Raw genomic sequence first — 26,633 nt, 5'->3', positions numbered from 1 at the left:
GGACTGCTTTTCTGACCGGCTTGGACTCCGCATCTCTCCAATCCTGGTCGCCTTAACTTGCACTTTTTCTCACGCACCACCGCACACCACACGCACACCACACAGACACACTTGGCCTGCGTACTGCGTACAGACGTACCGTACTTACATACATACCCCGATACATACTTACATACGATCGGCCGTTCCGTTCCTTTACATACATACATACATACCAATAACCCCCATACATACACCCAATACATACGGACAACCATCCCTGCTCAGCCAGCAGCTTCGACCAAACAACCCGCGGGACGTGACTCGACTCTCACATCATCCTGCATTTGTTTTTCCTTTTCCCACCCCCGTCTCGTTCCGTTTCTTAAGCAGCCTCTCGCGCTCTCTCGACTACAAATGTCCAGCAACCCCCACGATTTCAGCGACCCTAATCGACAGGGACAGTATCCACCTCCTCAGTGGAACACTAGTCAACCTGAGGATAACCCTCCCGCTCATTATCCGCCGGCCTCTCAATACCCTGTATGTTTCACTCTTTTATACCAACACTGACCTTTTCTGCGCCGACGGGTTGCTCCGTTTCCTCTTTGCTGTGATATATCAGCCTCCCCTTCCTTCCTCGCCGTCTCTTGGAGCCTCATCTTTTCATCCATTTCCATCGATTCTTGCCTTTCGCAATTGAGTCTGCGGTCACTGACACAGTGGTCGCATCCAGTATCCTCCGGCCTCGTACCCTCCACCGACTGCGGACCACCAATATCCTCCACCGCCGTCACAATATCCGCCGCCGCCAAACATGGCTGCCATTCATCCGCATGTTCAGGGCCCGCAAGACCCCTACCGCCTTCCACCGCCCCCTGGTGCTTATCGCCCACCAGATGTTTACGCTCAACCACCTCCGCCCCAAGTGGTCTACCAAGCTGCCGCTCCACGACAGCGGACAGCTATCGCTTGTCGTTACTGCCGGAGACGGAAGGTATGCTTCTACAGTATTGTGCTATGGGCTAGATTGTCCGGTTTTTGAGTAGGCAGTTGTGAGCTGACGGTGGTTATAACGGTAAATAGATTAGGTGCTCGGGATTCGAAAGCTCTCAGGATGGGCGTTGCAGTAACTGTATCCGCTTTAACCAAGAGTGCATGTTCACGCCAGTTTCCTCCCAGGCGCAAGCTTTTGTTCCTGCACATGCTGCCTACCCACACCTGAGAAACGCACAGAACCAACCACGTGGTGGTGCCCCGGTAATGCTTTATGGTGCCCACGGTCAGCCTTTACCACCCCAACAACAACCTCAAGCTGCACCGGATGCCACACTTCCCCCGCCGCAGGGAATGTATCAGAATCCCTATGGAAGCGCACCCCCACCTCTCTCATCTCAAGATCCTGTAAGTTCCAGCCCATCCCTATCCGTCAAGGGCACCCTTTACTCACTGATTCCCTTGCAAACAGCGACCTATTGGCCGTCGCGGCTCCGGCTCCGGATTCGAGTATCCTGATCCAACCAATCTGGCACCCGTAACGCCGGCAACATCTGCGCCAGGATATCAAGCGCATTCTGCCTCAAGTCCATATTATCCACCGCCACCTCAGCACGATCGACGTCCTTCTCCGCAGTCGGCGTACCCGTACGATAATCGTCACTCCTCGTCTCCCCACAATTCACCCTATCCTCCTATGCATCCTGGTCAAAGCGCAATGACACCCCCTCCCACTTCTACTCCTGGTAGCTCGTCTCGTGGTGGCCTGAATGTTCGTGACATGTTGAATCCAGGAGACAGCCAGGGCCGTTCCAGCACTGACAGTGATATGCTGAATGCCCTAAACCGGCGGGGCTTGAATCAGTAAGCCCTCCATGGCACATTCTCGATACTCCTGCTACGCGATGATGGGTCTGGGTGGGAGCTGGGGTAGATGAGTAAGAGTTGGCGCGAATAGACGGGATGGAGCTGCAGATATCGATTTCAGTTTCGTTGGTGGTTGACGCGGAAGGTTGTGTGTGCTGGCCACACGGTCCTCCACACGTCATATGCAAGCATTCCTTGCCTTTGGAAGGTATACGACTGTGCCGTCTGCTACGGGGAAGAAGAGAGGGGGAAACATCAAAATTGAAGCAAGAGAGGTGTCATGACAATACGAGAACGATGCATCCTCCTGTTTCCTCTTGGACCGATGACGGGACGGAACAAAACAACATACGGCGACGACAGAAGATTCTAACAAGTACCCGGGTGGATGATCGACTTCAGGCTCAGGCTATGACGGTGATGAGGCCAAAAAGTGTCGTTCGCAAGAAGGAAGTGGTAACGATACCTCCAGCGGAAGGGATATTTGAAGAGAAGAAAAAAAAGAAAAAGAAAAACAACAAATAACAACATTTTTTCGACTGCTACGAAGCCATGGAAACGAGATGCAAGAGTGTTATGAGCTGCACGATCTGTATAGGGAGTTGTCGGTCATCAATGACTGCCAATGAGGTAGTGCGGATTGTCAGTTTTGCGGATTCAATCGGACGGGCCTCGCACTTGACAGTCGATAACTCGCAATTCTTTTATTATCACCTAAATTTCCCTTTGCGAAATACATCATCACGGCTTTATAAACTAACTGGGGCAACCCACTAATGGAATTTTCTTTCTGTCGTTATCTCCGTTCTGTTTTCTCTCGGGCATCCAGTCTTCCATATCACTGCGTTTAAGGGTTACTTTGCGCCGCTGCAACCATTCTCACCCTCGTTGCGGGGCCGTTCTGTTTGACTGACTCTGTTCCTGAGATGCCAATTATCGCGGCGTTGTTGGGTCTGATTTGACAGGCAGTCTCCGCACAAAATTTTCTGGTACATCCCAGAAATTCTATTGTCCTTGTGTATGCGAACAGTCTGGAAAAGTGGCCCAAATCGGTGAGTATGTTTCAAGCAGGATTAGGAAAATGAGTGTTGTATGCACTGGAAATGGATGCCTTTCAGCGTCGACTATCACGGAACCAATCATGGGGTGGGATTTTGCTGCATTTACCTCTCGTCTTTTTCTTTTGATGGACCATTTTCAATTCTTTTCTCTAGCGGCAGTTGTTTCATCTTTCTTAGTGTTCCTATACATTTCGGGTGGCTCTCTGTTGTACTTTCATGATATGTTCCATTTCGCGGCTTGTTTGCGATTTGCTTGTTATTTGTGATCAAGGTATTTACCATTGCGAAAAAGGAGGTCATCTTTTTTATCATTATTTTCCCCCGTCTTTCTATTTCCCGTCATAACCTGTTTTGTGATACTTGGGAGGCTGTCTGATCAATTTTTGTTTCTATCTTTTATGACTCGCAGATTCCAATGCTTGTTGATTTTGGTTTTTATATTGCATTGTGCATACTTTTTCTTCGAATGCTACGGTTTATGAGTCTAATTTTTTCTTGACTTATAGTACAGAGCAGGTTAATAGTATTTTTATGCCATTAGAGTAGCATTTCCTTGTATATCATCTATCTACCATGAGCGATCCAGGGATCTAGATGGCTTGAAGTACGGTCGTATCATGCGAACACCAGTCTACAAGGCTCCAATGGCACCTAGACCATTCCCACAATCTACCTCGGAGAAGCAGAAAATAAATGAAGATATCAATTGATTCATTCCTATCTAACCTAATTTCTATCTAACCTATTGTGAGACGTTTCCTGTAAACCAAGTATGGAACATAAACGAACGGCAAGCATCCTCTGGTAGATCCAAGGACATAGTAGACGAATTGCTTGCTTGTCTGAAGAGACAAGACTGCGTGAGAACGGAGGAGGGATATTTGTCAAGAGATTGCAATGAGACATGAAGTGTGTATTCTGGGCTCCAGGTTGAGACCGGTGTAGAACGAACGTGGGTTGGTTAAAGACATAAGAGATGGGTGAATGTGTAACGAATGGGGTTTTTAAATAGGTTTAAAGGAAAAATACAGACAAGGCCAGGAACATAGAAGCGAGAAATGGATGGTACAGAAACGGACACACATTTGAGAATTAGAAACGAGAGACCAGACTCCATCCGGTAATTTCAAAACATGCAGCTGAGGTCAAAACCTGATAGATATCATGTATGCAAAGAAAACCGATCCGGTGAATTATAACAAGGACAAATGTGAATAGGGTATTAATTAGAACAAATGTTTGTGCTTCTGCACTTTGCTTGTTGGTACATGGTGTTTTGGGGTAAGGGAAAAAAGTGAGTAGGTCTGAAATGGAGGGAGAAGGTGCTAAGTGATGCGAACTCATTTCATTTCCCTTGGGGATCCTGGTATTTATCCAGGACCTTCATCATCTGCTGTGCACGAACTGGGTCTTCCACTAGCAGGCCGCGCTGCTTCATGACCATGTCCAGGGTGTCGATGACCTGGTTGAAGGATGAGACTGCGCCTCTTTCTTGCTTGAATCGGACCAGACTAAGGTTGCCTCGGCGGCCGTCTTCGAGGACAGTGTAGAACTCGGCGGAAAATGCGACGGGGCGGATCCGGCGGACTGAGTGACGGTTAGGATACTAAGAAAGTGTGTGTGTGGAGAGGTGTGGTGTTGTTGACTTACAATTGGATCTGGTGACTTTCCCGTGGATTATGCCGTCGGCTTTGTCGTAATGGACGCTCATGCCATAGGGCTTCCATTCCCGGAGAATCTTGTGCACTTCCTTTCTGCCTTTCATTTTTGAGGTGTTGAGTGCGAGGGCCTTGGTGGCAGGGGTGAACTGGAACATGCGTGCAAACCAATTCACGGGCTTGCGTGAGGTACCAGGTCTCTGGGGGAGGGGTTTGTCGGCGTTCACCAGGCGAGCATGTTCTGTGGAGTTCCTGAGTGTGGGTTTTGTGTCTGTCATTTGGGAGTCTGGTATAGGTTTGTCAGGTGATGTTCATAGGATATTTGTTGGACGTTACTGACCTGTTGTAGTGTGCTTGCGGTTACTTGTTTTCCCCTTCATGAACTTTCTGAAGAAGCCTCCTTTGGTCTTTCCTCCTGGAGTCTCTGGCTGGTTGGTTGAGCTGTCTGCAACAGGATGCACAGTGACAGTTCTGTCGACTGGGTGTAGCGGTTTCAGATTCTTGATTGCGGTTTCTGTAGGTGGCTGGTACTTGATGGGTAACCATGACCACTTCTTGTTGTCGGGATGTCGCGCTGCGTTGCGCTTCTCTGACTTTGGCGGAATTTCTGCGATTGGATCCAGCTCACAAGGTTGACGGGGATAGAAGGAGTTTAAGGAAGAATATCTGCAAGGTGCAAGGTCTTCCTCGTTGGAGCCGTCCGTAAATAGCTCGTGATGATCATTAGAAGATGGTTCTTCGCTTTTCTTGCGAATTGTTAGAGGTCGAATAGTTTCCAAGGAAGGCACAGAACTTTGAGGGACCATTCGGATAGTTCCTACGCCATTCCGGTTAAGACGACCTGTGTTAGTGGCGGTGCTTGTTGTTAGACCAGGTCGATACGGCTTATATTGTCCTCCTCCGCTGCTTTGTCGGTTATGGCGCTCTTCTGATATTTTTGGCAGACCACCAATATCCCATGACTGTTCGCTAGGTTGTGCCGCTGGTTCAGTAGCAGGCTCGGGAGTAAAGAACTGCTCACGCTGCCGCGCCTTGTCTTGCTCGATAAGACGATCAAGGTGCTTGATCACAGGTACAAGGTATCCAGGTACGCCCTCGGTGCCGTCCTGTGTGGAATGGGCAATGAGTTTACGCCGCGTTTCAGTCAACTCTGCAGCAGTATAGGATCTTGGGGGTGGTGTCACTAGAACTCTTGAATTGCTAGTAGCAATACGACTATGTGATGCCTCAGGACTAGCCATAGACACCGATGTCGCGGGGGTCTCTGCACTCATGCATGTACTTGTTGTCGTGCAGCCTGTTGACAGTGAGGCGCGATTAAAGGCCTCCTCGCAGATTTGGCTAAGCTCATGCGACACCTGGCGTGTATCATCCTTCCAGATAAAGTCAGACTCGCGCACCTTCTTCTGAGGGGCGCACGCCCTCAACGCAACACCAGGCCTTCGTACCACAGCTGGTTGGGCAGGCAAAAGTGGGCTGTTTTCCCGATCAGCGAAGGGGCCGGCGTCTACGGACACCAGACTGTTCTCGCTCATGTCCTTATCTGGGACATTGGTAGGGAAACTCTTCATTTTTATTGCGGTTGTTGAACCATGTGAACGGTTTCTCATGTGGCGGAAACAAACGTTTCGCTTGTAGCTTGCAGAACGAGGCGCTGTCATACCGTTGAGTTGCCGTCGGTTGCCGACATGTGAGGTTCTTGAGTGGAAAGACTTCAGAGAGCTCGGCTTTTTCTTGTTCTGTACAATCGCAAAAGGAGAGCTCGGGGGGCATGGAGTTTCTTCTCTAAAGTCTTCCTCAGATATGATGCTTGACTCTGCAATTCCATCAGAATCTTCCCTCTTGCCTGCATTGTCCGGAAGGTCCCTATGGATTGTGACTTGGGTATATCCTTCTTTTTCGGGCACAATATGACATGGTGAGCGGAAGGGATCATAGCTTCCCACAGTTGCGCAGGATTTTGGCTCTTGAATAGCATTGCTCCTTAATTGACCAGCTTTGCCTATGGGAACTTGTCCACGTCGTCGGGATCCTCTAGAGCGGCGATTATCTCGTTGGATGAAGGTTTCATTTGAATCCTTGGACATATGGTGATAGTCACTGGCCGAGTACTCAAGAGACTGTCCTGGCCAGCTCTCCAAATGCTCATCTCTAAACCTGGCTAGAGCATTGTAAAACATCCTCTCAAGAGTCGGTCTATTGTAGGCTTGTCAGTCAAGAAAAACTTCTACTTGCACGAATCAAACAGGAGAGCGGAGCTATATCGTAGGGAACAAAACTTACTCTGGATCCAATACTCTTTTAATCAAGACCTCCTTTTCCACGTCGTGCCATAATGTTTGAAGGTTCCTTAATATATCAGACTCCGACTCCAGTTCATGTCTGCTAATTCGCGGTCCACACTCCTGCACAGACCACGGAGGTGCAGGGCCTATACGAGGATTAGACATTACTGGGTCTAAGCATTCATATCTCTTCAAAAGAGGGTGCTTCCAAATATCTGCCATAGTGATGCGCTTCTCTGGCTTTTTCTGAAGGATCTTGTGAATGAGATCCGCCGCTTCGTAGCTCACATCCGGTGGAATCTCAACCTTGGCTGTTTTCACCAGCTTCAACGTGCTACTTAGGTCGTGGCCATCAAAGGGCAAATAACTGGTTAGTAGCGCAAATAGGATAATACCACAGCTCCAGAGATCAGCCATATCGCCGCGGTAATTATCACCTCTAACGATTTCCGGGGCAGCATAATGTGGACTTCCACAGGATGTTTTAAGCCAATAACCCTCCGGTTGAAGAGCGGCCATTCCAAAGTCAGCAAGTTTCACGTTGCCCTGTGAATCCAAAAGAATATTTTCCGGCTTCAAATCTCGGTGGCAGATACCGAAGCGATGGCAGTATCCAAGGCCAGCAAGGATCTGTCGGAGCAACTTCACTGCTTCGAATTCTTGAAGTGGTCCATTATCTGTTATGTGGTGGAATAACTCCCCGCCCTCAACGTATTCGAGTACAAGATATCTGTCGGATGTCAGTACTGCTATGATCGAAGCCTCAAGGCCCACCTACATTTCGCCTCTATTCTCCCACACATCATACAAACGGACGACGTTTGGGTGATCAATAAGTTTCATGATAACGACCTCCCGCTCGATTCCAGATGGCATTTGCCTGGCCCCTGATTTACCGCGAAGCCCTCTACTCTTGTCCATTGCTGCAATACTGACACTCTGGGTCATCGCCGCAGACGTCTTCGACACTATCTTAATTGCCGCAGTTTGCCCAGTATACTTATGCTTAGCTAGTCGCACCCGACCTGTTGTGCCTTCCCCAAGATTCTTCCCCAGTTGCCATGGTCCGATATGGGTTTTGCGCTTTCCTTGGTTTGAAATGATTGACTTCGCTGACAAGGTCGAGTTCCGCTTAGATGAAGTCTTCACGTTCGCCGTCGGCGAAAGACAGTTGTTATCCACATATCCTCTCTGTTCGGGTGGGCTAGTCACTATAGACATTGGCTGTGGCGAGCTCAGATATTGGAGGTCCCCCATTGATCCTTCCTCTTGTACCAAACTTGGGCTGGGATAAATGTTGACTCTGTTGCTAACATCGACAAGAGGCGTTCGTACGGACTCCGGACTAAGAGGGGCAGCCTTTTGTTCCATTGCCATGTAACCGCAGGCTAACACGACGCTTGGATACAATCACTGCCAGGCCACATGTGGAAATTCTCCTCGATAAAACTGTATATCGTTAGATAGAAATTCTGGGTCAGATTTCCGTCTATACGTAGGCGACTTCGGCTCACCTTGACCAGACGGAAATATAATTGACGCGGATTTCTGAAAGCCACATAGAAAAGTGATAGACTGTAACTATACCTACTAGCTCCAGGAACTCCCGTTTAACAAAATAGAAGCGCGGACTTGCAAATTACGCTTTGAGTCGCCTTAGGTTAGTTATCTCCAAGCTGAAAATCAAACACGTATTAGCGAGTGCACGGGTAGAGAGCGTGGGGTATATCGGCGACACGGGTTGGCGCCAGTATACAGTCGGACTGTTGTTGTATTGGCGATTCAGAGAGCACTTGAGAAGGATAACCGACAGTCTTCAACGCGCCAGAGTGATTTCCACTCCAAGGGTTCCAGGGAGCATACCCAACTCCCACCCATAGCAAACACGGCACGCTAGTTGGATTAGAGCATACCATGTTGAGTTCAAAGTCGGTCGCGGAATGAGAGTTGAAGCGTTTGTTTCCTTTGAATTCCTCAGGTCTCCCGGGCATCTGGAGATCTCACTCTCTGGAATGTACTACATTAACCCTCTATGTTTCCAGGTTTGAGAGGGGAGCATGCTTCACTCGAATTTGATTAACATACAAAGTCTATATTGGTCAAGGTTGAACTCTAGAAGTTTCAGATGTACTCGAGCACAAGTCAGTTGTAGTATACCTGGCCATGGCGGACCAGAAAAGGTGAATCGCGGTGGTAAACAGCCAGCGCACACCCCTTGCTCCGCGTAGCATACAGAAGTCCCCACCAGGGATTTGCCCGTGTCATTGGTTATCGAATACATTGGTCAACGCTGACAGGCTACAGTGGCTGGTTCCAGTCGAGTTTACATTCCTCCTTTTGGGCTTTCCAAAAGCGCTGCAGATTCTCGACAGTAAAAGCATTATCTCATGAAGTGGTCAACATCTGTATCTTTCTTTTTTTCTTTTTCTTTGGATTTTCGGTTTTGTTTTACATAATAATATCCTTGATGGCAAAATATCAACATTAGGGTTGGGGAAGGGGGAGGGGAGGGATTCTGAATCAAGGGAGGGAGGGAGGACATTCAACGAGAGGTACGAGGATCCTAATACCGCGAATGAGACATTCCAGGCATGCTCATCACCTGCAGATAAGTTCCCAGAGGTCCATTAAAGCTAAGCTCTTCTGGGCAATCAAAGAAGATGCCGAGCACCCAACTGGCAGGTAAACTAGTTTCGAACTAAAATAATGAGCCAGGGCTTGGTACGTCGTGTGAATCAATATGCCAAAAATGTCGGAAATTAGGGAAGGTCGCTGTCATCATCGACTTGGCATGTCACTTTTGTAAAATTGCGCAACGGTTGAGTCGAATCGTGCAATAAGAGCTGGACTTTAAGCCCATCACCAATGTTCCTCACTAATCACCACATCTTCAACATCAACACCATCGACAAACCACCTCCCTTCTCCGTTCCCATTAGGTCCCAAGACCAAGTCATTACCACTCATCATCCTTTTCCTCATCTTTCCTGTTTCTCGGTCAAAGGTCCAGTCCTCGAGGCCGTAGCAGCGCTTCCAGCGCATCCCATCTTCAACATCTTGATATTCATACCAGAACTGCACCGCAATACGGTCGTCAGTGAAGGAAAACAGCTCCTTCCGAAGCCTGTAATTTGCTTCACGTTTCCATTTTGCAGTTAAGAAAGAGGTGATATTATCCGTCCCGGAGAAAAATGAAGTACGATTGCGCCAAACGCAATCTGGTGTATAGGCTTGAGCAACACGTACTGGGTCTCTAATTCACATATTGTAAGTAGAAGGCGACCGGTTTTTCAGTACAGTAAGCTGTACCAATGCGACTGAAACTTGAAAGAGAGTATGAAGGGGAAAGAGCGATGCAAATAAAGTGGAGACAGATGAATTGAGCCACGAGGTGGTCGCATAACTACGAGCAAGGGATGAAACATCAAAACCATGTCATGGGGGGATAACTATAGCCCCTCGTGCCAGCATGGGATAAAATGCCATGAAATCCCTACATTTAAGACCAAGCACGAAGGGCCAGAGGGATGGTTGTTGGAGCTCAAGGTAGACCATACTTACTGGGTATTCCACAAATTCTGTGCTGCTTTGACCTTCTTTCTCGCCGACTCCTCGGTGAACGGTGGTTTGATGTCAGCCATATTGATCTAAAGCACGACCTCAACAGCGTATAATTCCTTTCTCGGCAGTGTGTGCGTACATCAGATTGAGTCACAGTAAGACGTTAGTAAGTAATGTGGGACATGTATATAAGCCTTGTCACGTGTCAGCCTTATGCAAGTTATCGTTTTAGTCTTATCTTATGTAGGTACGTTCAATTAAAGCTATGGGGTTGCACTTTGACATCTTTCGGCCGATACATAGAGTTCGGGATTTGAAGCGTACTCGACATCAGAACTGCGCTTTTCCGAAACTACTACAATTTTTATAAGAACATCAGGTTCACATACAAAGTGCAAAGTATGAGGCAAATACACAGTACATGGAGAGAAAGCTCTGTGTATGGAGTCATCTTTGCCACATGACATCATTACAGGCTTTATATGTCTGTACGAGCTTCCAGAGCGGCAGCACTAGGCTCTCGAAATCGTACACTTTGACTTATATGCACCTACATCCTTTTATTAATTGGTATACATGGAGGTGGAACATCTCATTTCCTTGGAGTATAGGTACTCGCTTCTGTGAGGTAAACCATAAAGCACATATGCCAAATTCAACTACCTCGTGATATGTTGCAGGCGTGCGTACCAGGCTACCTATAAACCACCTTAAGGTTTTTTTTTCCCTTCATTTTAAAAAGAGAAAATTGCTTGCTATATAGGTATAATGCTGCCGTAGTATCAAAGCTTTGTTTGCATCTCTTGTGAGTTGGTACCTATGTTGGGGACGGTACATAACTCTCTGCCAAAATATATATTTGTATATACATGCCCTCGAACTGCAACGGCCTTTGAGACTTAGCTATAGAGAATCCAAGATAGATTAACGATGCCTATATTCCGCAAGACGCTAAATTACTGACAACATACCACATGAATGTTACGTATAAATAAACATGACGGATATTCACGCAAACACAAACGTCATGAAAGATACAGCCTTACAAGGACGTGGCCATTCCCCGCCCCCCTTTAGACAGTTCCTGGTGCGGTTAGTAATCTTCGAAGTCGTGGAATTATTAACAAACTATTGGCTCAGCGTGTCCAGATAAGAAAGCGTATTGCTTCTAGAACCTTGTTGATGTGTAATCCCGAACCAGGCTAGATATCCTTTGCCCCAACGTAGACCTATTCCTTATGTAAGCCCTGGGTGTTGGAGTCTTGAAAGGTTACCTGTACTTCGGAACCTATACGGATTGGTGCTTCAAGGCGGCGAATGACCGAATTCTTCAAAACTGAGCTTCCCCCTGATGGAACTCCTACGAGTAGATGGACAAATCTTATCAGATCTTTCACTCTCGGGATGGTTCCGCCCCTCGGATGCCTCCGAAGTTGTTCAGGTCCGAGTGGCAAGATAGTCGAACTTAGTTTACTAGGTACTAATCTTACTTTTGACCTGGTTTTTCATGAACCAGGAAAATAGAAACCGAATCTTTCATGACATATAGCACTTTTGTCTTTATTTAAAAGAAAATTAAAACGTAATAAAGCTACGCCACTGTCTGTACATGCGCCAGTCACGTGAAAACGAGGGGCAGACGGTAGGCGGTGAAAGTCGGAGATATCAAGGTCCCTTTTTTTTTTTTCCCCTTTGGTCATACTCCGTACGGAGGACAATAGCCGTCTCGGAACAAACACGCCTGAGAGCAATTAGATAAGGAAAAAGGCTACCGAAGTGGTTGCTATGCATACGGGGTATAGCCGCGATTGGCTCAAAATTGGCTTACTAGATCCACCTTCCTCGCCATTGGGACACAAACAATCATCATCTCAAGATCCCATAACGCCATCATTGAGGAGATGGAATGGAGGTACAGTAAGGATTAAGTAAGATACATGGCATAAAGGATGGCAATTCACTTTCTCCGTACGGGGGGCCCGGGATGACTTCATTAGGCAAGTGAAAAAGATTCGTCGGATCAATACGTACCTTGGTAACCATGAGTAAAGGGTAGTGGGGCATTTCAGTCTCGGGCGGTCTTCTTGATAATACAGCACACCTAAGCCCTCCAATCGAAAAGATTCGGCATCCTTCTGGTTTGGATCACCTTAGGTGTGCCTCGTACGGCCCGTGGGACGCGATCTCCGAAAGGGAACCTACCATATATTAACCGCCACATGCTCCTGCCCCTCGCTCCTCTCTTCTTCTGACTTTCCGCATCACCCACATCACATAAATAAACACCCTTTCCCATCCACAACCACTTCTCTTTTTTAAGTTTCAACTCAATCTCACATACCAATTCAATCAAAATGTCTGGAATCAAGGCCGGTGACAGCTTCCCCTCCGACGTTGTCTTCTCGTAAGTTCAAGTTCCTAATCCCACCCTTTGAACCTTCTTGTGTTGATACTAATATTCTACCAAAGCTACATCCCCTACACCCCCGAGGCTCAGGAGTTCAACGCTTGCGGTATCCCCATCAACTACAACGCCTCCAAGGAGTGGGCCGACAAGAAGGTCATTCTCTTCGCTCTTCCCGGTGCCTTCACCCCCGTCTGCTCTGCTCGCCACGTCCCCGAGTACCAGGAGAGACTCCCTGAGATCCGTGAGAAGGGTGTCGACGTTGTTGCTGTCCTTGCTTACAACGATGCCTACGTCATGAGCGCCTGGGCCAAGGCCAACAATGTCAAGAACGACGACATCGTATGTTCATTACCTACATCACATTTAGCTACTAGGTTCCATTGCTGACTGGCCTTATAGCTCTTCCTTTCCGACCCCGAGGCCAAGTTCTCCAAGAGCCTCGGCTGGGCTGACGAGGAGGGCCGCACCAAGCGCTACGCCATCGTCATTGACCACGGCAAGGTCACCTACGCTGCTCTTGAGCCCGCCAAGAACCACCTCGAGGTAAGTGTCCATCGGCTGCAATCTCTTGGACTGTTTAATTGAACACACGCTCACTATCATCGCAGTTCTCGCGCGCTGAGACCGTCATCAAGAACCTCTAAATACATCAACAGGAATAAGGAATATGACGTGGGACTACTAGAGGATGCTGGCGTTTCAGCAGTGGGGTTAATGTTTTAGAAATAGACAGCCCACTTTTAGAGATACAATAAATAACGAAGCTATGAAATCGTGAACATTCTTCCTTTGTCCGTAGTATGATGTCAATCAATAACCTTATATCGCGTAGTACGAATTAGCTCCGTTAGCCCGGTCTCCAAAGATCTAACCATGACTAATTCTCTTTGGAATAGAAGGACCCATATGGAGGAGGTTGTGAGATTTTGGTTAGCAATATCTAATTTAGGCTGGCACCAAACCCATAAAGCCAAGGGCAGTAATTGTTATCCGGCGGAGGTCGTTGATGTCCCAGTCCAGTGACCCCTGGCAACCTGGGCCCAGTAAAAGGCGTCGCGAGATAGAGATATTTTCCGGGGTGCCACAGGGCAGAGATGGCATAGGGAATATGACCCATGCTTGATTAAATGCAATAGAAGAGAGTGTGTGAAAGGATTCGAGTACAGTACCTTTGAGTCTTCCATGACTGGAATCCCGTTTCGATCCAAAGCATAAAGCTCTGCTTTGCCTCGGGCCTTGTTCGAATCACCAATCCGTTTCCATTTCAACAACAGTACCGCACCAACATCTCCAGCGCCGCCGACAAGCCACAGGTTCATATCATGCTGTAGTCTGCTCCAAGACTCACTCCAGCCAGTTTCAATAACGAATTCGGGCATACGTATGCTGTCTGATCGCAGGAAGAAATCTGGCTCTTTACGGCAGCCCACGTACGGGCTCTGGAAGGAGCTGAAGGCTGTAGATATTAGCAACAGTGCAGTACACAAAGCAGAACAAGGTATACTGACTGGTTCCGACGCCAGGCCAAATGTATGACATGTCATTGCTAGTCTCTTGTAGAGTTGAGATCCATTTTAACTACTGATCGTGCCACCACTTTTGATGGCAGTCATGGATTTCTTCGGGCATGACACGAACACAAAAGACTCCTTTAACTGAGTTGTAATGTTTCCTGAAAATAACAAGATTAATTTAAGCTTAAGTGAGTGTAGATTCGAGTATAATGTTCTTATTACCGACAAGGTCTCTCGATAGTGTTATTGAGATGATCAACAATCTCCCATCCCCAATTTTTGGGGATGTCTGTATACACAAGCTCTCGGGATGACTTGATTTGTTTGAAGAGAAGAATTAGGCAGTTGGTGATTCCCAAAAAATATTGCTAGGAGGAGGCTGCTGCTGAGGAATATCTGTGACTGAATTTGCGCAGTGACATATCTAGGGAGGACATATTCACCCCGTACGCCCATCTATAGTTCACTCGTACCTTTTTATTACCAGGCACAAAGGAAGATATTCCCTTAGGGTAGACATTAACCCCTACATAGTATGTGGTGTCATTGTTGCGGCCAACTACTACGGAGTAGTTCCTCTTTCAATAAAGAACGGAGGAGGAAGGGCAGAAATAAAAGGAACAGATCAGCTAGTTTTAGGCAGACAAGAATCAATTACCTTTTCTCCTGTGAAAAGACTCTGTTTGAAGCAATAGACTTAACTTTAGTACCTTCGCATCCTGACTTCCCCACACGTTGGCTGCGATATGGTGGCCCGGGGCCGGGCCTATGCTCTTTTACTAAAAGCAGGCTAGCGGTCTATCATTGGCGTGTGACGCGCTAAAGCTTTCCGAGCACCACTTTCCTACAGCTATGACATAGAATTTTAATTCCAGACCACATTTAGCGCCACTTTATTTCGACAGCTAGAGTTGGTTTTCCTTTATTATCGTATACCTTTCTTAACTACGTCCTGCCCAGTTTCCAGCACCTCCATTGGCCATAATGGCCCTCAACCCCGCTTCGAAGCGCAAGTCCGCCCATGCAGGAGCACAAAATGGCTCCGCAGCAGCTCGGAAGCGCGCCAAAACGTTCGATGCCCGCACACTTGCTGCGCAGTCAGCCGAATCTGCCCTTTCTGCTTCAGGAGAACTCGATGTTGCCGCATATCTCGAAGCTCGTGAATTCGAAATTCGTGCCCTGGAGTCGGGCATGCAGCGATCGAAGGCTGCCCTGACGAGTCGCGCGTTCCAGCAAGTACCTCGATCGTTGAGGAGGAGAACGGCCAGCCACAATGTGAAGAGGGTGCCAAGTAGGTTGAGGGCAAGGGCGAAGAGAGAGGTATGCTAGAACTATATCTGATTGTTTTACGAACTGGATGGTCCCAGTGAGGGCTCAGACTAAGCCATGTGGAAAATCTTGCTAAAAATCTGTGACCTGAATAGATGATGGAAGATAACACACCAACTGTAACTGCACGTCGGAGGAAACCAACAGAGGCCATGCGCATCCGTCTTGAAACCGCCAGACGTCTCCAAAACCTCAATTCCAAGACCAAAGCCAAGAGAGCTCATTCGAAAGCTAGGCGTGATAAAGAGGACCAGAAGTCGCTGGAAGAGGCGGGCAGTCACTCATTTGATATTGCTCCGCGTGTCCCTAAAATCAAGAAAAATAAGCTCTCACGCCCACCCCCGCCAGAGTCCAAATTCAAGAAGCGGCAAAGATGCAAGACGTGGCTCCCTACGCACATGTTTCATGCAAAACGAGCCCACATGGCTACGTCTAAAGATCCTCTGTGGCGATTCGCCATTCCTTTGTCCCCAACCGAGAAGAGTTACCGACCGTCTCACCGGGCAAGGGGCGCTAGGGGCGCTGTGGCTTGGGATATGAGCTATATGTCTACCATTCAGCTGGAGGGAACGGAAGGCGCATTAGAATGTGTTCTGAGAGCCGTTGGCGTTGACGGGAATGAAGTATGGGGCCCAAAGGGCAAAAAATGGAGATCCGGAACAAGGGCTTTGCAGGTGTGGACTTATGAGCGCGATGGGCCACGGAGACCTATTGCGCCAGTCACTTTGATTCGATGTGCTGAGGAAAAGATGGGAGATGTTGAAATGTTGGATGCAGAAAATGCTAAACCTGCAAAGAACAAAGACTCCATAAAAGATAAGAAGAAAATTTTTATCAGAGTACACCCGTCTGCGTTCTTACAATTGTGGAATGAGCTCCTCGAGGTTTCGAAGAGACAGAACCCTCCCGTGATGATTGAAGATCTTCGTTTCGAAATTGGCAGCATTGATATCACAGGTCCGGGCTCCACTGAAGCTCTGTTAGCGGTGCTGAGGCCGGTCGAGTTGAATGAGAACGATAAACCATCGAACACCCCGGAAGTTACGTGGAACTCTCTACTGGGCGTCTCGAATCCTTCATCTCTCCCACAAAATGCCCTTCTTGCATTTTCCATATCTGATCCTCGTCTCCGTTTCCCACACAAAACTTTGAGACCCCCTTCCTCTGAGAAGGACATGCAAGACCTGGCTATGACTTTGTCATCCTGGGCACCTGATCGTACACAAACAATGCCTTCTATTTTTGACCGTCGTGCACGCTTGGCTGCCGTGCGCCAACTGCCAAGCCAAAAAGCCATCAATCGGCGACGAGCTGAAGCTGGACCTGGGCGCCTTCCGACTCCTCGAGATACTGATCCACAAATCCCGGTGATGCTCCTTGCAACTCGACCCAGAGCTCAAACGAAGGATAACAATGCTCCAGGTAGCTGGACTGTACTGCTCCCTTGGAAGTGCGTTCTTCCGGTGTGGTATGCGTTGATGTATTATACTCTCTCAAGTGGCGGAAACCCGAGACTTGGTGGTTTAAAAGAGCAGCAACAGCTTGCTTTTGAAGCAGGAGAACCTTGGTTCCCCGGTGATTTTCCTGGCACACGCGCTGGGTGGGAATGGGGCTTGCGTGACCGAGAACAGTCAAAGAAGGAATGGGAACGACGGCCTAAGGGACGAAGAGTTGAATTCGACAGTATTGATTTGGGAACTGACCAGAAAGGCGAGATTGGCCAGGGTTGGGCATGTGATTGGGAAAGACTGGTCCAGGGTGCTGGAGCTCCTGACGCCAGCGATCACAATGAAAAATATAAGAAACCGGAGAATGAGGGCGAAAATGTTACAAGACACGATGGCAAGGATGAGGAAGCCTTCGCGGGTGGTCTTCCGCTCGGTATACACCACCTACAGCCAGTCGAAGCCGACCGCGCACTCAGAGACCAGAATTCGAGTGTTGACAACTCAGCTCTTGCGACTGTACGGGTTTCTTTATTCAATCGAGGCACCCCTACTCCGCGAGCTCGAATCTACCGTCTACCTACCACCAACCAAGAGCTTCGTCAGAAATGGCTTTCTTTTGCATCAGCCAAACCGACTGGTGCTAGGTCACCTTCCCGAGAATCTTCCAACACTAGCTCAGACCCCCAAGCGCGTCTCGCTGCAGCTCTTCTATCTGCCCAAATCGATACAGATATCCATCAGGAGCATTTGCCCCTTCCGTCCGAAGAAGACCTCATCGGCTTTATAACAACAGGGAATTTCAATCTCTCTGCAGGTAAGGGCACAGGAGTTGGTTCGATACAGATGTCGAAGGTCACACCAGCTGCCCTCGGAAAGTGCAAGGCTCGAGAAAGAACCATGTGCATCGTTCGGGGAGCGGGTGAGAGGGTAGGAAGACTGGGTTATTGGGAGGTTGCTTGAATGCATGTGCTGTGTAGGTATAGAAAGCTATCTCACGATTATATGATGCCCAGGATTCTCTTCCTTGTTCAGACTCTATCTCAGATGTAGAATTAACTACGCGTTATATCCATATTGCCCCTACAGGTGATAACGAAATGAGAAAAACTGTCCATATGTATTGATACACTAAGTTGGCGGTTTCAAATGTTCAAAATAGACTGCACATGGCATACGCAGTTCCATGACATGAAAAAAACCATCTTAAAATACCCACTAAAACCATGAGTAACCTCGATAAAGCGGCCAAAAAGTGCACGCAAGTAATAGTCACAGCCTGAGCCTAATTCCGGTACATACAGGAACATATACACACAACATAACACGAGAGATCTGAGGAATCTATTGTCAAGTAACACACACATAGTTTTTCACTTCGTCATCTAACCAACAACCCGGTCCACGAACGCTTCCTCAAGCTTGGCAACCTCCTTCTTGAACGCATTCACCTCCTGCCAGCAGTCCAAAGGCCGGCGGTCATTCAAACGCAAGCAGCTCACGACATTTGACTTGGCCTTCTCAACGCTCTCATCGATCTCAACCAATTTTCTCCGGCCCTCAAGCTTAGCACGCAGTTCCTCGATTTCGGTGTTCACCGAGTCACGGGACACATCACGGTTGATGGGCTGCGCTTCGGGGACAGGGGCAGGGGTGTATTCGCGGCCTGCGAAGGGGATCCGGGGAGCGTCCAGGTTCAGCGAGCCAGGGGGGTAGCTGACGTTTGGTGTAGAAGAGAACGACGAGGGAGCACTGTCTTTGGATTCCGCAATGCGCTTCTCGATCTCAGCAAGGGTCTGCTGCTCGCGTTGACGGAGACGTTCAAGCTCTTGAGCTACGCGGGCCTGAATCTGGAGTTCGATGCTCTTTGCGCGAGAGGAGTCCGTCTATTCTGGTTAGTTTTTGGCTGCCAATTGGCTGTTTTCGGTAATTCCTCTGAAAGTGTTTTGGCGGATATATACGTACCTCGGTGTTGGATTGGAGGTTGTCGACAAGATTAGATGAGAACTGGACGGGGCCACCGCTATAAAAATCAACAGTGTTAGCTTACTCGATTTGAAGGCCGCATTGTATCTGGGGGGAAATGTGTCTGGTCCGTCTCCCTCTTCGAGTCTACCCATTATCCGGCGTGAAGTGTCCTGCCTCATTTAAGGTACGAATAATGCCCGTCTCTTCCCTACTTCATACCCGGGACTGGCAAAATATCCACCCAAAAAGCAATTGACCGACAGTTCAAACGTAAACATACCTCGAAAAAACATGTTTCGAGCCCGCCGAAGCGTCAGGCTTGGAGCTACCGGCGCCCATTATGTGTTTAATTAATGAAAATTGATCCCTTCCCTTGGATCTTTATAAAGGAAGACAAATTTAGTCCTTGTCGGTGCCTGAGTAGAGCTCCGATTTTAACACCGTGAAGACAGCGGAGACAGCAGGGCCTGGGCAATTCCAAGGTCGTCAGAGGAGTTCGCATATCGCCGTTTCAACGCAGCAGCCGACTTCCGCCGGTGTACATCACGTGACGCTTAGTCATTTGTTGTATGCTGCTGCTTGCGCACGGAAGTAGTATGGAGTCAAGTGATGTGTACTCTTTGGTCTTTCTCTTGTTCTTTTGCTCCCTCGGCCCTATTTCTAGTTCTTTTGCGTTTTAGGATTGATCTAGGCCTGAAACGATTACATGGGGGCTGTTGTTCAATGCGTCTCAATTGGCCTGTTCGGGTCGGAATGTAACCCTGTACCGTGACCGAGATTTGTACTGTGTAGTAACCATTGTTGCCGTGTTTGTTGTTCGGTAGTGGTACTTAGTAGTTGGTAATTTCAAGTAGCAGAGAATCCAAATCAAGGACTAGAGTGTTATAGGATCAGGTTATAAAGTGTAGCGTGATCATGGGTACCATCAGTGGCTGAAATACGTATTTCTGATAAGTGAAAATAGGGCAGATGATTTTTTCCTCTGTGTATACAAAGCGTCAAACAAAGAGTATATGATTTCTTAGCGGTGTACTCTTGAGAGAGGCACAATTACTGAGAGGGGAGGAGTTACTCGACACCCATGGAATAAGGAATCGGCGTAACTTTGCCAGACACTTCCCCACCTTCTGTCACCTAACCACCATGCAGGTCAGCCTCTAAATGTCACCCCAGACTACTAGTACTCCATACGGAGAACGCTCACATCGGACGTGATAAGGCCATTCTTGTAGTATACTACTAGTATACATCGGTGGTAGTATTCTCCTCGTCTATTGCACCACCAATAAAGATCATTCCTTCCCTTCCGTGTCTTCCCCGTGTCTACACGCCGTCCTAACCATTGTTTCTCACCGGTAAAACCCCCCACACGGTTTCATAGCGTCATGGTATGGGTTCGCTACCATCAAGCTTCCATTTGCATCCACGCCATGCAATGCTAAGACAGATCTATTGGGGCCCGAAACGTTCGGGAAAATATGCAATAATTCTAGGGTCTCAGTGAAGAGAAGCGCTGGCGAACCCGGAAACCCCATTGGTTCGACGTCTTTAGAACTAAATCTGGCCCACTGACTGACCTCATCGACCCCTCTTCGTCACTTCCCTACGTATGCGCCCTCAATATTATCGCTTGCATACCATGCAACCTATATAATTCCAGGAAAATAATTTTTTTCCCTTTTCTTTCCCCCCCGCCATATTTTCTACCCCTCCACATCTCCTCGTGTTGTTCCCTCCTATAACCTCACTTCCTGCTACCCCTCTACTTATCCTTCTATCAACTTTCTTTAAAAACCCTCTAATCCCCCACTATCCGACTTCCGTTTCCTCCCGCTTCCCACAATGTCATCCGCCTTGTTGGACGAGGCTGCGCGGATTGCCCGCCAGTTCGACTTCCCCGCCGAGGGGGTCCAACGCGGGGTCAAAGAGTACATCCGGGAGATGGATGAGGGACTGAGCAAGGAGGGCACAACTCTGAGCCAAATCCCGACGTTCGTTACCTCAGTACCAAATGGCACAGAGAAGGTATATTTTTTTTGAACCTGTTTCTTACATCACAATTGTATATCTGACCGTTGTTGTGACAGGGACTGTACCTAGCCGTAGATCTTGGTGGTACCAACTTTCGCGTGTGCTCAGTAGATCTACACGGCGACACTACCTTTTCTCTGACACAGTCTAAAATCATGATCCCTCGTGAATTGATGGCTTCCGGCACCTCCAAGGATCTCTTCACCTTCTTGGCTCGCCAGATCGAAGCTTTCCTGCGTATCCACCACAACGAGCACTTTGAAGCCCATCTCCAACGTCGACGTGAAGGAAAGGGCGAAGAAGAATTGTTTGATTTGGGCTTCACTTTCAGTTTCCCCGTGCGCCAGGTCGGCATCAACAAGGGAACCCTCATTCGCTGGACGAAGGGCTTCAACATTCCCGACGCCGTTGGCCATGATGTCTGCGCGTTATTGCAAAGTGCGCTCGATGCTCTGGAGCTCCCCGTGCGCGTGGCCGCTCTTGTGAATGACACAGTTGGAACCCTGATGGCCCGTTCATACACCTCCCCTGGTGAAACGGGAACCTTCCTGGGTGCCATCTTCGGCACGGGTACCAACGGTGCCTACGTCGAGAAGCTCGACAAGATCTCTAAGATGGCTACGATCGAACATTCCGACTACGATAAGACAACGGGTGAAATGATCATCAATGCTGAATGGGGTAGCTTTGATAACCACTTGAGTGTCTTGCCCAACACCGTCTACGACCAGCAGCTAGATGAGGAGAGCAACAACCCTGGCATCCAGATGTTCGAGAAGCGAGTTTCTGGAATGTTCCTCGGTGAGATTCTGCGCCGTGTCCTGGTTGATCTGCACCGCAATGAATCTCTGGGTCTATTCAAGCCCAGCGCCTCGTCGGATGTGGTTGTGCCAGAAAACGCTACGCTCTTCCGTCAATGGGGCCTTGACACCAGCCTCCTGAGCTTGGTTGAAGCGGACAATAGCGAGAGCATGGAGCCTACCAAGACGGCATTGAAGGACCACTTGAAGATCGAAGGGGCCAGCACCACGGACTGCAAGGTTGTCAAGACAATCGTGCATGCCATTGGCAAGCGCGCTGCTCGTCTGAGCGCCGTGCCTCTTGCTGCCACCCTTATCGCCACCAAGAAACTCGAGACCGATGATCTGGTGGACGTTGGTGTCGACGGCAGCTTGGTCGAGTTCTACCCTAACTTTGAGGGATACATGCGTGACGCCTTGCGTGAGGTGCCCGAGGTAGGCGTTGCCGGCGATAAGAAGGTGCGCATCGGTATCTCGAAGGATGGTAGTGGTGTTGGTGCGGCGTTGATTGCCCTGGTGGCTAGCAAGGAAGAAGCCAGGATGAAGGCCCAGTAGCGGTCTATGACTAACACTTTGCGATGATCTCAACTTTATTCCCCCTTGTTTTTATGGTTCATTTTGAGTGGGTGACCTCGGACTGTCGGTGAAGACTACTGTATCTTCACCTTCCCTAGCCGCTTTTCATGCGGCGAAGGCCATGTGCTCAAATTTGCAGGGACGGCTTACTGTGAAAGGACCTGGAGTTAGTGAGAGTGGCTGGGAAGGAGGGTGTAACAATATTCTTTTTTTTTTCTCATGGCGTTAACTAGCATTCTCATGGAACGGATGATATGTTGCAATAAAAAATCCTACTCTTGAAACCCTTTTTAACCGCATCCTTGTTAGTCTAATAGCAGTATTGATGTATCAGAGCCTTGACCAACCGTCGGGGTGTTAATGCCAATAGCCTAAAGATATAAACCCAGGCTCCGCCAAAATACCCGCTCATCACGGTACCTGACATTAGAGTTTCATCCATGAGCACATAAGGTTGATACCTAGATTCGTTCATACTGTGGTACCAGTAGATGGTTCTCTTGTGAATGGCCAAGAAATCCTTTTTTTTGACTTCCTTTTATTGGTCACGCTAGGCCAAACTGCAGCCCAGATGCAGAAAACCCTAAGCGAGAAGTCCCATACTAGGTAGCTCCAGGAATTCACCTGCAAAAACAGTCAGCCCACTTTACAAAGACCTGCGGGTCATTCATCTTATTTAAAATGCTCAGCGGCAGGGTCAATGCTGGTCCGTCCGTAGTCTAGACCGTGCCACTTTCTTTGTTGTTTTTTGAACTTCATAGTTCATTATTCTTCATTACGGACCATTACTAGGGTTCCGTGGCAAGAAAGGAAGCGAATCTGGATCGGGTGCCTACGTAAGAGATATCTCATGACTATTTCGGGATAGAGCAAGGACAGCTGAGCGGACAGCTGACATTCTAGCGTATTCTCTAGATCACAATTGCATACCTTGGGCCTTCGGGCGTCGGGAGGAAAAGATCCCGTTCCTTTGATGTAGTACAGAGCAACCCGAGATGGAAATCCAGTCTTGTTCTGAAGAAAGGCTGCTGCGGAGGTTTCTGATCACTTCACCGATTGGATGACCTCTCTTCTGGCATCGTCACCGTGGCACTGGGCATCAATGAATCAGTGATCGGTCTTATATCACCAAGGCAACCTCGCAGGCAAAGTTAATCCTCATCTGTGAAAAAGAAGACCCTTCTTGCCTCTTACTTCTTTTCTATACTTTTCCTTCGTTAGATTGACGACATCAACCGCTCCTTCCATGTACGTTACTTTCTTTTCTCGTCTTTCGTAACCTCTTATTTCCATCTCATCTAGATTCTTCAAGTCGATAGATATAATGCAGGACAATAAACTGCAAGACACGCTTGGCTCGCCGCCACCGACCAGTTTGGTATCCGACAACATGGCAAGGGAGGGAAGACCATCCATGGAGAAAGGGAGTACGCTGGCCGGTTCACAAGCAGAGTCCCCTGCGTTGGCCCCAGAAGTAAAGAATGAAAACAATATGCCTGTGGCGAACACTAGTCCAAGCGATGAAGCACAGAAAAAAGAGGAGGAGGAGGAGTATCCAAGTTCTTGGAAACTTGGCCTGATTACCATCGCATTAGCCCTTGCCATCTTTTGTCTGGCTTTGGTAAGTCCATTCATTACTTGCCGGTCATAACTATTGTACTTGACCTTTGGAAGACAATTTTTACTAATGACCTTGTCTTGCTTAGGACAATACTATCATTTCCACGGCAATTCCAAAGATCACAGATCAGTTCAAGTCCCTTGAAGATGTGGGCTGGTATGGCAGCGCATACCTCCTGACAACATGTTCATTGTGCTTGACGTTCGGCAAGCTTTATACGTTCTACTCCACAAAATGGGTCTACTTGATTGCTCTTTTTATTTTCGAACTGGGATCTCTGATCTGTGGGATTGCGCCGAACTCGTTATCACTGATCATTGGCCGAGCCATAGCCGGTCTGGGGGCAGCTGGACTATTTTCGGGGGCACTCATTATCATTGCTCAGACGGTCCCACTGAACCGACGACCAATCTTCGCTGCGATGATGGGTTCAATGTATGGAATTGCGAGTGTGGCCGGACCCTTGATGGGTGGTGCGTTTACGGACCGTCTCAGTTGGAGATGGTGTTTTTATATCAACTTACCTTTCGGCGGAGTGACCGGTTTCTTCATCCTTTTCTTATTCAAGGCGCCAAAGTCTGTCAAGGACAAGTCTGGTTTCAAAAACCAAATGGGGCAGCTGGATTTCCCTGGAACTGTCCTCTTCATGCCATCAATCATATGTGTATTGCTCGCGCTACAATGGGGAGGCACTATGTATGCTTGGAACAGTGCTCGGATCATAGCCCTCTTTGTTGTTTTCGGGGTCCTTCTCATTGCCTTCTGCGGCGTACAGTTGTGGCAGCAAGACAAGGCTACGGTGCCTCCCCGGCTGGTCAAGAATCGGAATGTATGGGGCGCAGCGTTTTACAGCTTCTGTATTGGTGGAGCATTTTTCATTTTTATCTACTATGTAAGCTCGTACCTGCTACGGTCACAGAGACACATGCTAATTTGTGCTTTTCATAGCTTCCCATCTGGTTCCAAGCGATAAAGGGTGTCTCAGCAACCAGGTCAGGCATCATGAACCTTCCTTTGCTCCTTCCCATGATTGTCGCCTCCATTGCTGCTGGTGCTTGTGTCACTATGGTTGGATACTATACACCGTTCATGATCGCCACGCCGATTCTCATCTCCATTGGCGGCGGGCTTCTCAGCACGTTGAATGTGGATTCAGGTGATGCTGCATGGATTGGGTATCAGGTTTTATACGGAATTGGCGTGGGCCTAGGGTTGCAGCAACCCATGATTGTTGTTCAGGCGGCTCTCCCGATTGCCGATGTTCCCACTGCAACGGCCTTTGTCATGTTCTCCCAGACACTAGGGGGGGCGCTCTTCGTCTCTATCGCTCAGAATGTTTTTCAAAACCAACTGCGCAAGAACATTCTTGCTAGAGCCCCTGAGGTTGATGTTGCTAAGGTGGTTGGCGCAGGGGCTACGATGCTGCGGCAGGCTGTGTCGAAGGACCTCTTACCTACAGTTCTTGAGGCCTACAACGACGCTATCACCGAGACATTCTATGCTGCAGTGGCCATAGGGGCAATTGCTCTCTTTGCGGCACTTCCTATACAGTGGCTGTCCGTGAAAGGCAAGAAAATTGAGGCGATGGCTGCTTAGGCGGTACTGCTTCTAGCCATTGCTCGAGGGGTAGGGTTACGTTTCGCTTCATGCTTGTCATAATGCAGTCTACAAAATCTATTTAATATGGCGTACTGCCTCTTTATCAAGGATATTGGGAAAGTTCCACGTCTGATATTCAGCGAAGTGGACTTTTCTTGCTTTGTTAGGCTATGTATATACGGATTCTTCTTTGCATGGAACAATTAATAGAATCTATAATTTACCCTAGTGCTAACGACGCAGAATCTAAAGGCAGTACGAGACATTTCAAACAACGGCATAAAGGCTCAAATAAATCCCCCAGATAACTCCACAGGCGCTCCCGAACACCACTCGCCGGTCCACAGGAATAACAGTATACATAAGCGCCGACACGATAGGCCGAAACTTCAAACGAGCCATCATGATGGGGCCAAAATCCTACGCTTATCAGCATCGCCCTCCAAAACGGAGAAGGAAAACGAAGATATCAATCAACACGAAGAAAAGAAAGAAAGAAAGAAAGAATAAATCCATACCTCACAAACCAACTCCCACACCCTCCCCAAACCCATCCCCTTCAACAAGTTGATCAACACGATGAACAAGAGAATGTTACACACCCCGGCGATGGTTTGATCCAAGAGGAACTTTACAGCAAAGTTCCACATCCCGGATCTCTGCTGTTTCGGCTTGAACGGCTTCTCCTTCGCAGGCAGGAGGTCATCCGGGTCAGGCGCATTGTTGCTAGCATTTCTCTTCCAGCTGGGGAACCCCGGGAACCGAGCTCGATGTATCTCTGCCAGGAGAAATTGGGCGGTACGATAATGGCGCCGTACGTGATGAATTGGATCAGCGCGATAGTGTTCAGCGCGAATGGTTTCTTTTTTTCTGTCAGCGAGAGAGAGAGAGAGAGAGAGAGAGAGAGAGAGAGAGAGAGAGTGTGTGTGTGTGTGT

General features: G+C 48.3%; 10 protein-coding genes across 10 annotated transcripts; 5 read left to right on the top strand and 5 right to left on the bottom strand.

Moving 5' to 3' along the window:
- The first annotated feature begins 379 nt into the window (after positions 1 to 379).
- Positions 380 to 2,500, top strand: ANOM_009955 (Zn(II)2Cys6 transcription factor domain-containing protein). Its single transcript, XM_015555211.1, has 4 exons — positions 380 to 522; positions 716 to 976; positions 1,066 to 1,383; positions 1,448 to 2,500. The coding sequence occupies exons 1-4, from the start codon at positions 397 to 399 to the stop codon at positions 1,841 to 1,843; spliced, it is 1,101 nt and encodes a 366-aa protein (XP_015402465.1). The 5' UTR covers positions 380 to 396; the 3' UTR covers positions 1,844 to 2,500.
- A 1,748-nt stretch (positions 2,501 to 4,248) lies between these two features.
- ANOM_009954 (serine/threonine-protein kinase) lies at positions 4,249 to 8,217 on the bottom strand (the record flags this gene model as incomplete). Its single annotated transcript, XM_015555210.1, has 5 exons — positions 4,249 to 4,490; positions 4,554 to 4,847; positions 4,902 to 6,757; positions 6,845 to 7,576; positions 7,625 to 8,217. The coding sequence occupies 5 exons, from the start codon at positions 8,215 to 8,217 to the stop codon at positions 4,249 to 4,251; spliced, it is 3,717 nt and encodes a 1,238-aa protein (XP_015402464.1).
- A 1,488-nt stretch (positions 8,218 to 9,705) lies between these two features.
- On the bottom strand, positions 9,706 to 10,494 carry ANOM_009953 (nuclear transport factor 2 family protein; the record flags this gene model as incomplete). Its single annotated transcript, XM_015555209.1, has 2 exons — positions 10,408 to 10,494; positions 9,706 to 10,099 (listed from the first exon to the last, which is right to left on the bottom strand). Exons 1-2 carry the CDS (start codon positions 10,485 to 10,487, stop codon positions 9,706 to 9,708), a joined length of 474 nt encoding a protein of 157 aa, XP_015402461.1. The 5' UTR covers positions 10,488 to 10,494.
- A 2,200-nt stretch (positions 10,495 to 12,694) lies between these two features.
- ANOM_009952 (peroxiredoxin family protein) lies at positions 12,695 to 13,587 on the top strand. Its single transcript, XM_015555208.1, has 4 exons — positions 12,695 to 12,811; positions 12,877 to 13,153; positions 13,214 to 13,357; positions 13,423 to 13,587. The coding sequence occupies exons 1-4, from the start codon at positions 12,762 to 12,764 to the stop codon at positions 13,456 to 13,458; spliced, it is 507 nt and encodes a 168-aa protein (XP_015402460.1). The 5' UTR covers positions 12,695 to 12,761; the 3' UTR covers positions 13,459 to 13,587.
- A 213-nt stretch (positions 13,588 to 13,800) lies between these two features.
- ANOM_009951 (uncharacterized protein) lies at positions 13,801 to 14,696 on the bottom strand (the record flags this gene model as incomplete). The annotated part of the gene is made up of 2 exons (XM_015555207.1): positions 13,801 to 14,270; positions 14,555 to 14,696. Coding segments are annotated over 2 exons (603 nt in total), but the record flags the coding sequence as incomplete, so codon positions are not given.
- A 616-nt stretch (positions 14,697 to 15,312) lies between these two features.
- On the top strand, positions 15,313 to 18,065 carry ANOM_009950 (ribonuclease P/MRP protein subunit POP1; the record flags this gene model as incomplete). The annotated part of the gene is made up of 2 exons (XM_015555206.1): positions 15,313 to 15,648; positions 15,753 to 18,065. The coding sequence occupies 2 exons, from the start codon at positions 15,313 to 15,315 to the stop codon at positions 18,063 to 18,065; spliced, it is 2,649 nt and encodes an 882-aa protein (XP_015402462.1).
- A 422-nt stretch (positions 18,066 to 18,487) lies between these two features.
- Positions 18,488 to 19,550, bottom strand: ANOM_009949 (Mic19 family protein; the record flags this gene model as incomplete). The annotated part of the gene is made up of 3 exons (XM_015555205.1): positions 19,351 to 19,550; positions 19,068 to 19,125; positions 18,488 to 18,988 (listed from the first exon to the last, which is right to left on the bottom strand). Exons 1-3 carry the CDS (start codon positions 19,407 to 19,409, stop codon positions 18,488 to 18,490), a joined length of 618 nt encoding a protein of 205 aa, XP_015402456.1. The 5' UTR covers positions 19,410 to 19,550.
- Positions 19,551 to 20,812: 1,262 nt separating this feature from the next.
- Positions 20,813 to 22,456, top strand: glkA (glucokinase glkA; the record flags this gene model as incomplete). The annotated part of the gene is made up of 2 exons (XM_015555204.1): positions 20,813 to 21,095; positions 21,158 to 22,456. Exons 1-2 carry the CDS (start codon positions 20,913 to 20,915, stop codon positions 22,454 to 22,456), a joined length of 1,482 nt encoding a protein of 493 aa, XP_015402457.1. The 5' UTR covers positions 20,813 to 20,912.
- A 1,345-nt stretch (positions 22,457 to 23,801) lies between these two features.
- ANOM_009947 (MDR family MFS transporter) lies at positions 23,802 to 25,694 on the top strand (the record flags this gene model as incomplete). Its single annotated transcript, XM_015555203.1, has 3 exons — positions 23,802 to 24,098; positions 24,184 to 24,990; positions 25,047 to 25,694. The coding sequence occupies 3 exons, from the start codon at positions 23,802 to 23,804 to the stop codon at positions 25,692 to 25,694; spliced, it is 1,752 nt and encodes a 583-aa protein (XP_015402458.1).
- A 221-nt stretch (positions 25,695 to 25,915) lies between these two features.
- Positions 25,916 to 26,571, bottom strand: ANOM_009946 (uncharacterized protein; the record flags this gene model as incomplete). Its single annotated transcript, XM_015555202.1, has 2 exons — positions 25,916 to 26,117; positions 26,216 to 26,571. Coding segments are annotated over 2 exons (420 nt in total), but the record flags the coding sequence as incomplete, so codon positions are not given.
- Between the last annotated feature and the right edge of the window lie 62 nt (positions 26,572 to 26,633).

The sequence above is a fragment of the Aspergillus nomiae genome, assembly GCF_001204775.2.
Source record: "Aspergillus nomiae NRRL 13137 chromosome Unknown contig00436, whole genome shotgun sequence".
NCBI classification, from domain to species: domain Eukaryota; kingdom Fungi; phylum Ascomycota; class Eurotiomycetes; order Eurotiales; family Aspergillaceae; genus Aspergillus; species Aspergillus nomiae.
This window is presented reverse-complemented; position numbering and strand designations above follow the sequence as displayed.